Source organism: Artemia sp. Qi Xiang Cuo, chromosome 9 (genome assembly GCF_049724085.1).
Source record: "Artemia sp. Qi Xiang Cuo chromosome 9, ASM4972408v1, whole genome shotgun sequence".
Classification (NCBI taxonomy): Eukaryota; Metazoa; Arthropoda; class Branchiopoda; order Anostraca; family Artemiidae; genus Artemia; species Artemia sp. Qi Xiang Cuo.
This window is the reverse complement of record NC_142802.1, coordinates 31,860,442-31,872,777: the sequence shown is the minus strand read 5'-3', so window position 1 is coordinate 31,872,777 and position 12,336 is coordinate 31,860,442. Positions and strand designations below refer to the sequence as shown.

General features: G+C 34.9%; 2 protein-coding genes across 2 annotated transcripts in view; one reads left to right on the top strand and one right to left on the bottom strand.

Moving 5' to 3' along the window:
* The window catches only part of LOC148948576 (lysosomal alpha-glucosidase-like), a 73,456-nt gene extending 70,191 nt beyond the window's left edge, over nt 1-3,265 (top strand). The window contains exon 3 of the mRNA XM_089094480.1: nt 910-3,265. Coding sequence (XP_088950606.1) covers nt 910-3,133 — 2,224 coding nt within the window. The 3' untranslated portion in view covers nt 3,134-3,265. The remainder of the gene's footprint in view (nt 1-909) is intronic.
* A 3,588-nt stretch (nt 3,266-6,853) lies between these two features.
* On the bottom strand, nt 6,854-7,330 carry LOC148948575 (protein CFDP2-like). Its single transcript, XM_089094969.1, has one exon. The coding sequence runs from the start codon at nt 7,328-7,330 to the stop codon at nt 6,854-6,856; it is 477 nt and encodes a 158-aa protein (XP_088951095.1).
* Nucleotides 7,331-12,336: the final 5,006 nt, after the last annotated feature.

Here is a 12,336-nt window from a genome sequence, read left to right as displayed (position 1 = left end):
TTCTCAAACTTATTTAAATACTGCATGATTTCTTACCCACAAAACATTTTAGGTACGCCTTCTCAGATACCAGTACTGGTACATTTTAGGTACCGGTACTAAGTAAACTATAGCTAAAATATAAATAAAATTCCCAGTCCTAGATTTAAAGGTTTTTTTTTTGTTGGCTGGCCGCGTACCCCCCTAAAAGTTTTGCGTACCCACAAGGGGAACGCGTACCACAGTTTGAGAACCACTGGTCTAATGGGTAGAAAGGCAAAGAGGGTGCTAAACTCAGAAGATAACAAAAAAGAAAAGAGGATGATTAATTTCTAAATTTACTTAGCTGTTTCGTTGATAATAAAACCCCCTTCACTGCGATTTGTGTAAGGGGACCAAATAGCTTTTCAAGCGTTTTTTGAGATTTACTAAACTAAATGAGGCATGATGTGAAACTTTCGCCGTATTTTCGAGGTTTTCACTTTGTTATTTCCTTACCATTAATTTCCAAAAAAATGAGTTTACCTTGGAGTTAGAATTATACACTCAATAAGCGACTATATTAAAGTTATACTTTGGGAAAGTAATTACGGCATGACTTGGATAATTCGTATTAAACATTCTAATAATATAATAATAATATAATATGACATTCTAAGCATCTAATGGGAGGTTTTTTCATCAATTAAACCAAATTATGGTAATGACGAAATTTCAGATACGTGTTATCTTTTTTAATAAGAAGATAAGAATTGTAAAATTTCTTTTATTTTAACCAGTATGTCAATTTTTATCGCATAAAAAGTTATTTTTTTGGCTTAGTTTCAGAAAGACTCTGGTGGACATTCCTTCTATTAGAACTCAAACTCGAAACCGTAGTTTTCGAGTCAATAGTCTTTCACTATTTTGTCATATGATTTTACTTTTCAGAATTGGCATACCTGTTGAGACATCTCAAGAATGTTTTCTAGTGGGCGGATGTTGGAATTCGTCTGCCTCAGTCAACGGCGAATCGCCGAGATGCTACCACACAAACCCTAGTCGCTATTCTTATAAAGTCACACGCATTTATAATACTTTTACTGGAGAAGGAGGCATAGGAGATATTGAAGCAGAATCTTATGTTGATTTAAAACTAGCGCCGGCTCATCTAACAGAAACTATTTACAAAACTAGCATAAACACTATACGATTTACAGCTTATGCAAAAACAGCAAGCCATTTAGTGATAAGAGCAAGCAAACACCTTGGGAAAGAAGAATTGAGTGAAATCACGAACTTTAAAGACTCGGATTTTAAAGTATATGCAACAAATTCTGTAGGGGATTATTTTCGACTAAGAATATTTAGACGTTCCACTAAAGAGCTCATTTTCGACACAACATATGGGCCATTTATATTAAGCGACGAATATAATGAATTCACAACAATAGTGTCAACACCTTTTGTCTACGGTTTAGGTGGACCAGCGAAAACAAACTTAATGTTAGATTTTAGTAACAAATCAAGTTGGGTAATACACAATGCTCCAAAGCAAATGAATAGTGATTATCATCCATTTTATTTAGCCTTTGAGGAAAGCAAGAGTGCATATGGTGTACTCATCTCAAGTGGAGCAGCTATGGAAGTAAGCCTCTTGTCCGCACCTGCAGTGAATATTAAAGCCGTGGGAAACGATCTAAAAATTCATGTTTTAGCTGGACCAACTCCAAAAAACATATCAGAACAAACTGCTAATTTGCTTAATCCATACGGGACAGGTTTATATTCACAGCCAAACTGGATTTATAACGGGTTGCACATGTGCAGAGAAACAAATAACGCAGGAGCTTTCAAAAATGTAATCGAAGCGCTATTCAATAATTCAATTCCCGTGGCATCCGACTGCATTGATAACCGTTTCTTCCCTTTTGGAGATTTTCAACCTGATTCGTCAGCACATCCCAATTTTGCTCAAGACATCGAATGGCTAAAGTCAAGGAACATAAAGTTTGTCCCAACTGTTCCTCCTCATACAAAAAAGACCGGACAAGTCTACGACGATGGTATAGCCTACAATATTTTTCTTAAAAGTAGTTTGTTTCTGAATGAAAGTTTACCCAATTTGGTTCAAGATGGCAAGTATAATAATGAATTAGTAGTATATCCAAGCTTTGGAAGTGATTCTCTTCCCGTTTGGTTGAATAAAGTGCTTTTAAGTTCTAATCTGTTATTTGATGGTCTTTTTCTGGTAGACAATAGTCCTTTAGATAATTCTAATCAGATATGTGACTATAAGCCACCGTATGAACCTTTATCAATTTCACTTAGTGCGAATACGATTTGTTCTGAGGCTTTACACATGGAGAGTATGTATCCAAAGCATGTTTTTCGCCACAACAGGTATGGCCTGAGTCAGATGGAGAAAATCTTCAACGAGCTCTATTACATGATTAGTTGTGGGGCATGTGGCAATAACCTATTCCTCATGTCTGAAAGCAGCTACATCGGCACAAACTACTTTGACTACTACTCATTGGAAGCAAATACAGGCCTTTATGGATCTGCTTTTCTCGGCGACTTTACCCTTGATTGGTCTTCCCTGAAGATGGCTCTGACTAGATTATTAGAATACGGGTTTTATGGTAACCCCTTATCTGTAATGCCTATTTGTGGAACTTTAAATTCAGTGAAGGAACAAGAAAAAGCCAAATTAGAAGAAATATGCACTAGGTGGTACCAAATAGGGGCATTTTCCCCTGTCCCTTATTCAATGAGTAGAAGAGGCAATGCACTTACAAGCCCAAATGTCTGGACAGTAACCTTTCAAAAACATGTAAGTTCACTTTTTCAAATGAGGAAAGACATTGGATATGAATCAATTGTCCGAGACACATTAGGAAGGAAAGAAGCAGTCATCAGGCCTCTGTTTTATGATTTCCCCCAAGACAAAGAAACATGGGTCATTGACACTCAATTTATGATAGGTCCAGATTTAATGGCTGCTCCAAATATCTTTGAAAATCAGCCAATTATACTTAACATTTATTTCCCAAAAGGTGAATGGAGAGATTTTTATGACGATACAATAATTATTTATAACAATAGCACCAACGGTGGATGGCGAACCATACAAACAAACCCATATTTGATTAACTTGTTCAAAAGAGGGTGAAGGTTTGTCTACTATAAAGCAAAGTGACTTTTAAACATTGTGTTTTTGTGTTTATTTAATTTATAGATAGCCTGTGCAAGCTGGATCATTCTCTATATTATGAATAAAATAAAATAAAAAAAATTATTGTAGCATCTGAAATAACAGTTATGAGAAGCACATCTCCAGGAAAGTGCTAAAGCTATTAGAGTAACCAAAAATTGAATACAGATTCCAAAGGCTTTTTGAAGCTTACTTCTATTTTAAAGAAAACACTTTGAAATGTTGGCCATTAGCGTACACTCTCTCAATAGCAGCGCTAATAATATTTTACTTGTATTGGGAATAATCAACTACTTTTTAGACAATATTTTCATTAATTATGGATTAACAGCAAATAGTAATTATGAGAAAGGTCGACTGGAAAAAATTCACATAGCTTCAAATCCTCGCCTTCTCAATAACCATTGTAAAGTACGTGCGTCGAATAAATAACAACTTTTTACAAACTCCACTGCGTATATAAAATCATAAGACATAGAATATTTCGTCACCCAGAATTCGGGCTACAAAAAAAACAAGCAACAAATAATATTACAAATTCATACCCAAGATACAGGAAAAAATAAATGAAAAATAAAGCAAAACGAGAAAAAACCTTAGGCAGTGATAAAATGTAATAATTCGCTTAGAAACCAGAATCATAGAAGTAAAAACAAATCAAACCTTAACAAAAACAAATACAAGAAAATTAGGCCTAAAAAAGGCATACAAAATTGAAATTTAAAACAAAGAAACAAGAACTGAGAAACCATGGATCAAAGCAAAAAAGCTACATCCACGTTGTTATACATGGTCCAGCGGCGTAGAATAATCCAGGCACATTCATAAATTCCAGTCTGCACAATCACCAGGATTAGTATTTCTTAAGGATGGCAGGATTCGGTTCCGCTTCCATAACCGTACCCGTTTCATCTATAACGGGGACATCTCCAGGGTCTTCTCCAACTCTGCATGGCTAGATTGGAGTCATAAATAATCCTGGCAATTACATTTTATGGTAGACACATGACACTGCTGTATTAATAGTGACATCGTGTTTGAGATGGCTGGACAAAAACGGGATAGCTTTGACAAGACAAAATTTGTCCCACTGAAGAAACACTGTCATTTTTCACAACTAAGAAAGTTTTGCTGAAGTCCTTGCCTAAACACCTGCACTCTCTCCATATTTTTTAAATAGTCTGATAGTTTTTTTTTCTTTTATTTTGTTTTATTGATAAGTCTAACGAGTTTGGTCTCAGATTTTTTTTTTACTTAGAAAAGAGCCTTCAATAAACAAAAAGAATCTGAAACGAAAAACAACTGGGCATTTTTTTCAACCAGATATATAGTACATTGAATTGAAAACCAAAATTAAATCTTCTTACGGATACTTATCTCTTGGTCCTTTCATCATCTCAGTCAAATTGGCTTCTGAATGATTTTTGCAATATTGCTGGAGTCCAAAATCCAGCAACCTACCCTCTTGGGTGAAAATACAGAATAATGACTTCCTGCTACCTACAATATGTATTCCACTCTGTAAATGCAATATTCGGAAATTGATCTTGAAAAAAATTGATTTAAAAAAAATATGTTTTCAAAGAAAAAATGAAGAAAAATAAAAAGAAGCCTTGGCCATCCTCAAATCTCGGTCAAAAGTTTGCTGCAAAGGGTTCTTTGGACGACCACACCTTCTTCTGTCGCCTGGTTTCCAATTGTAGGCTGTCCGAGGAAGGCGGACCTTCTTTCAGGCAGAGTATATGTCCTAAATATGTCGATCTCTTCTGCCTTAGAACAGCAGTAATGGGAGGCTGGCCAGTTCTATTATGAACTACAGAGTTACAAACTCTCTGTTGCCAGCTTATATTTAAAATTCTTCTTAGGCACATATTTTCGAACCCGAAAATTCTCTTTTCAAGCTGTTGATTCATTTTTCAGCACTCACTAGCATAGAGGAGTATGGAGGGCACATTGCTATTGAAGAGACGTAACTTTAGTCGTGAAGAATATTTCCTGCTCCTCCAAATGGGCTTTAGTCTATTAAAAGCTCTGGTTGACCGACCAATTCTGCGTTTTATCTTGGACATTATTTCACCATCACAATCAATCCAGCTACCCATGTATTTGAAAACTTCCACCTTTTCTATATTTGTGTTCTTGTGATGCAGAACAAGCAGTGAGTTTGTGATGGACATGCTCTTTGATTTGTCAACATTAATGGTTACCGCGATTTTTTCTGAGTTGTCTAAGATTGCGTCAAGTAGCTGCTGTAACCTCTGTTTAGAATCATCTAGTAAGACCACGTCATCCGCGAAATCCAAATCAGATAGTAGCTTACTACTTACTTTTAAGTCATATCCAGAGTTTCGTCTTAATGTGTAGTTCATTATAATTACAAAAAGAAATAGGGAAAGTACAAATCCCTGACGCACACCAGAAATAATCTTGAAAAATCTGGTTGTGCAATTCTCTGTCATGACACAGCACTCAGTCTCTTTGTATAGGGAGATAATCATGCTCACTAGTTTTCTTGGCACCTCATAATACTTGAGGACTCTCCACAAGCATTCTTAGTCAACCAAGTCAAACGCCTTTCCGAAGTCTATAAATAGTAGATATGGTCTGTTGTTCTACTCTTTTGATTCCTCGACAAGCATTCTCAGTACAAAAATCAAGTCAGAGCACGATCTGCCACTTCTAAAACCATGCTTCTCTTCTTGCAGATGAGCATCTAGTGTATCTCGAATCCGATACGATATAATAGAACCCAATAGTTTGCATGGTACCAGAAGAAGGTTGATACCTCTCCAATTATCAAACAACATTGTGTCTCCCTTTTTAAAGATTTCACCAGTATCCCCTTGGTCCATTCATAGGGAACCTTCACTATATTCCATATATTGGTGAAAAGATCAAGCAACACTGACAGACATGTTCTTATTAAATACTTTAGCATTTCTGCTGAGATCCCATCTATGCCAGGAGCTTGTCAGTTTTTCAGCTTGTTTGCTGCATACATGACACCAGCAGGAATTGGTGGGTCTGTATTGATGCTGAGCTGTAAAAATGGTGTATCAGGTACATTTTTTCAGTCACTGGGTCTCAGTCTATTGAATAGTTTCTCTAAGTGGGCAGGCCACCTTTCGTCAATTTTATCTGAATCTGATAAAATCACTTTATTCTTGTCTTTGACCAGGGTGATTCTGCTGCTCTGTTTCCCAGGCATCTGATTAGTTAACCGGTAAACAGTTTTAGAATCCCCCTTTCTGGCGGCCTCCTCTGCTAAAGCAGCCTTTTATCAAAGTCTTTTATCTTTCCTAGCACTCTTTTTAATTTCTTTGTCCTTTCCCTTGTAAAGTATCTGTGAAGCTGACTGTGCACTCTGTGGCAGCAGCCAGTAAGGCCCTTTAAGTACCTTATGCTCGTCAATTAACTTCCATGTGGTGTTGGGGATCCACCTTTCCTTTGCTTTCTTCCTGAAACCTAGCTTTTTTTCAGCAATCGTAGTGTATACCCTTTTCACGGTGTCCCACTTCTTTTCAGTGCTTCCTGGTTTGTTGGCTTCTACTGCTAGGGCATCAAACTTATTTTTATAGTCATACAAAACTCTCTTCGAACCTTACGGTTATGCAGTTTTTCTGTACTATATGGTTTCTTTAGGTTTGAACTGGGTTTCTGAGGAGCAAAAAGCTTTATCTACATGTAAGCAATCATAAGCATATGATCAGTCTGTGCGTCAGCTCCACGCACATCTAAAAGGCTTGTGCGCCACCTGCGGGAGATCAGACAATGATCTATCTGGTTCCATGTTGGGCTGCCTGGTGACGACCATCTGTATTTAAGCACTGTTTTGTGATCGGAAAACTTTCCCGCAATAACGAGATCATTACTTTGAGCATAGTCTACTAGTAATGGACTATTTTCATTAATGTCACCAAGTCCATGCTGTCTTAGAAGTTCTGAGCAATACTGTCTATCACTTCGTACTTTTGCATTTAAAGCCCCTAGAACACACACTGCATCATGCTTGGGTATGTCTTTACTGACAGCCTGTAATGTTTTGTAGGAACTGTCCTTTATATCGTCATCCACCTCATTTGTAGGCACATAGCACACTATCACTGAGAACTTAAGAGTGTTCTGTAACGAATTGAGCTTACAATATCCTGTCATTCACAGGTGTCCATTTAAGAACAGATCTATGAGCTTTGGGGGACATCATTATTCCTACCCCTGACCTATAATGAGCATTATCACCACTATAAAATAACACTATTGTAACAATATTGTACTGTTTCATCTCTCAGAGCACTTGCTCAGTCTTTGATAACTGACTCATAGTTCTCATATTCCAGAAACTGATTTTCGTTGGTTGTTTTGCAGTCAACAATCATGTCTGGGGGCATGCTGAGTTCATTATCAGGAAAGATGATTCATCCAAGACTAGTGTTGACATTTCCATTGCTGGATTGCATTTGCCACAAATGCAAATATGATATTTGGAAAGAGCAGGAAATAAGTTATTTAACAGTACACCTTTCATTTTACTAGCACATTTCCTTCTTTGGGGCCACTATTATCAATTGTTACAAAAAAAGGATTTGGCCCAATTTCAAGCCTTATTAATAGACAAACTAATACATGTTACATTTTTTGTTTGTTTGTATTGGAGTCTTTTTCATGAAAGAACTTCAGTATATAAGAACCAGAAGATGGTCAAGCAGACCAGAGAAAATTTGTTTGTCCATTTTTGCAATCATTCTTTATAGGAGGCAAACCCTCAGCCTATACTTTTTGTTATATTGAACAAAAAGTGTTTTTCGTAAAATTCTTAGGGAGTTTTCAGAAAATTGATAAAACTTTTAAAACTGAAATATCAATGCGAAGCATCAAATATCATAATCAAATGTCATCGCTTCATCGCATTATTCAAATAAAACTTATTTTTAACTTGATTATCGTTGTAAATTCATTCTTTGTCTTTCTTTCCATTATTAAACCAATGTTAAATTTACCTTTTGCATTATTACAGCCGTATATATATATATATATATATATATATATATATATATATATATATATATATATATTATATATATATATATATATATATATATATTTTTTTTATATATATATATATACTACGAAAACTTTACAAAAAAGAAAGTTTTTTTTAAAGAAAAGTAAAGGCCATATTGAACTTAAGATCAGTAGAAATAGAAGCCTACAATAACTCAAACTCAAAACAACCAGAAATTATTATTAAAGAATAAAAAAGGAAAGGAGAATAATTGGTATGGCTGTAACACTGCATATAAATTTATATAAATGTATATACAGTGGGCTGTAATAATACAAAAGGTAAATATAACATTGGTTTAAGAATGGAAAGAAAGACAAAGAATAAATTTACAACGATAATCAAGTTAAAAATAAGTTTTATTTGAACAATGACATAAAGCGATGACATTTGATTATGATATTTGGCGCTTCGCATTGATATTTCAGTTTTAAAAGTTTTATCAATTTTCTGAAAACTCCCTAAGAATTTTACGAAAAACACTTGTTAACAGACGTTTGGTATTTTCTTGGAAAGGGCTATTGTGGCAACTTTTACCACAGCAACCAATAATTAGAACCCAAGTCCTAGAAAGGTCTGCCCATTTTATACGAAAACATTGATTGAAAACGAAACTAGTCTTATCTATAAAATAAATATCGTAGAAAATTAATAACACGACGTAAAAAAATAATGATAAACCACCCAGTGGTAGATCCAGAGGGGGGGCGAGGGGTGCCCCCCCTAAAGTAGTCTAAAGTAGTGTAATTTATCTAATTAATGCAAGTTTGAATTAATCTAACTTGCTCCGAACACAAGTTTATCGGATCAACCTATTTTGCCCCCCCCTAAAAAATCCTAGATCCACCCCTGAAACCATCACACCTATTCCACCAGTTATTAGAAGAAAAAAAAATTCCTTATTTTCACAAATTTCATCAATCCCCCGCCCCCTTTTTTATAAAATCCTACATAAGTCAATCAGTTGAGTCCACTGTATATAAATAATAGATTAAGTCATAATTTGTATATAAATTAAGTCATACCTGTGAGATGGGAAACATGCAAACCACTTGGCCGGCTCACCAAGCTTTTTTCTGCTATCGCAATTACGAATAATGCACTTTGTAACCATTTCTCATTGATTGACACAAACACACTAACCCGCTAATGCAGAAATAAGTGGGAGGAGCTTTTTCTTCGCACCGAGAATTAAGAGCCAGAAATCATCTGCGGTAAAATTACTGCCTAATTATATAAACTGTGGCTTTCCCTGTGCAAAGTCAACAAAAACCAACTGACCCTCTAAAACAACTTGTTGGGGGGGGGGGCCTTGCAAAGTTCCAAAACTTGATATTTTTCAACATGTTGGTAAGCTGGGCAATTCCAGTGGCTCTACTGAGAAAGAACTTATTGGGAGATATTGTTGTTTCTTTCCAAAACATGAAAAACAGCTGAAATATTTTGCTAATACATGAGTTCATGGAATTACAAGATTGTACTAAGTTTATTTAGAACTATACCTCTTTCTCTTATTCTTGAAGCCCCTATAACAAATCATTTAATAAAGGGTATGAAGGAAGAAAAATGCAAGGGAAAGAAATAATTTTTAACACTAGATTCAAAAATTTTGCTGCTTTGCAACATTATATTTATTTGAAGATTTTGTTTAACAAAAACTTTTAAAAAGGAAGGCAGGAAGCCTAGTAGCCTAGGTTGTATTGCTACTCTCAAAGAAAATTCTGTAATCCATACGTACATTAAACGAATTCATGTGCCCGAGAATCAGTGGCGTAATTTTGTCAAAATCCTGGGGGGGGCAAAGTCGGATCCCAAAATCAAGTGAAAATGACAGTAAAGCTAAAAATAAGCCACTTGGTACCATAAAGGTACTATTTAGTACTATAAAAGTACTATAAAGGTACTTTATCCAGAAACCAAGGTTATGGGGGGGGCAAACCAAGGTTTAAGAGGGGCAGTTCTTAAATTTAGGAAAAAAGTCTTGAATCAACTTTTCTTTTTTACATAATTTAGCTATAAAGAAAGTGAATACATCACTTGATGCCTTTTTTGTGCTCTTTCCAAATGTAACAATTACTTCTGGGGGAAATTCTGTTTTGAGCCCTTAAAGGATCCCAAGAGATTACTTATTTCTGTCACCACACAAAATAGAAATGTGTTTAAAAACAGGTTAAAAGCATACTATTCATGGTACTCCTATGTTAAATGGACTCGATTATATAGTGCTAGTTTGGTTAATGCTGATGAAATAAAATAAAATAGGATAAATATATAATTGTTTAGAAACCAATTTGGGCTATATATTTGCAAATTACGGGTGGTGGGGGGTAAAGCATAGCATACATTAAATATGTAACCTAACCTAGGTACCTTTTTTCCCCCCCTTAACCCCAAAAACCACAGTTTAATATTGTATATGCAATGAAAACCGTGCTATCATTGCCTACTCTATAGAGGTTAACATGTCAAAAACAGGTTTTATCCCTGCCTACTCTATAGTGGATGCCTCGGGTTTTCATGATTGGTTTTAAAAGAGTCTATTTAACATAGGAGTGCCCTATTCATTTATAAATCAATTATTAAAAAGAAATATTCCAAAGGCACTGATTTTTAACAACCTAACAAAAATCTGAATTTATTAATATTATCCTAAAGTGTTAAATATTCTCCTTAAATCTGTACAAAAGGGTACTTTTTCTGCATGAGAAACTTTGCTGCAACCAAATGATAGCAAGTAGAAAAAATAACCTCAGCCTCAAATAAAAGATTGCTTTCTTTCAACAAAAATGATGAGAAACAAACAGATGAAGGCATAGAAAAATATCAGCAAGGTTATATCAATGTTGTTTATCAAATTCATTATATTAGCATGGTTTATCAAATTAATCATGTCAATGAGTGAAGATTGTACCTGTAGGCCTATGTACCTTGTGGCAGCTTCTAAATTTTTTGAAAGAGATGATGCCAGCAGTGATTTTTTCATGAGGTACCTTTTTCTTTTGGTTCATGTTACTTTTTGGATTTTTTTTTATTTTAGTTCTGAATTTATTAGTTTAGCTCACATTAATTTAAAAAATAGCTTTATAATTTTCTTAATTTAAGAATTATGTAATTTAGCTTCTTTTCCATCACTTTGTAGAAGAATGGCAAATGGCTATTTTTCACTTAATTTTTCTATTCACTATTGTTATCCTACTGCAAAATTTATTGCACAGAAAACATGCCTTTAATTATAGATGCCAGGAAAGAGCGGCACTTTACTGTTGTAAATTTAAATACTCTTTTAATTAGATCTTTTGCAACTGGAATGAATAAAATGACACTAGAATATATTACTGCAAAGTAATGGATTTAATGGTATAGGCCTAGATTAGTCCCTTCACGTAAGGAAACATGTTAAGAAAACAATTCTTACTTCATAATATGCAGAATAATTATAGTTAAAACCTAACCTAATTTCCCAATATTTTTCTATTAACACATTAGAAATAATTAGATAGCACTGATGGTGTTTAATTTGTATTTAAAAATGGATAAAATAGTACTAACGATACTTTAGTGCCCAGCGCCCAAGAACCCAAAACATTTACTTTAGCGCCCAAGAACCCATAGCGCCCACAGCTCCCAACTTGAAAGATAAATACAAGCACACCCAAGTATCAATTCATAAAACTAACTATTAAGTCATTTGTTGTTGTTTGGGGTTTGACTCGTTCAACCACTAGGTCATATGCGTTCGTATCACTCAATTGAAGTTATTTTACCTTTGGTACAGGTTCAGGTTCTTTTATTTACAAACTAAATACAACTACAATATGGGCATGCCCGGCTGAGAGTCTAGCTCGTATTACCAGGCAACCGATAACAAAAAAAAACAACAAAAACACAATATATAATTGTATTTGAACATAATCACACTCTTTTGTAAATAGATAAAAAAGAAAGAAAAATGTATGACGTACCAAGCATCACCCAAAGCCAGCAGCCAAATGGAGAACAAACTAAAACAAAACACCAAAAATAGTGAATTGAAGCCGTGGGGAAACCCTACCAATAGAATGTGCCACCGGGAATACCATAACTGAATAAAAAAAAAAAT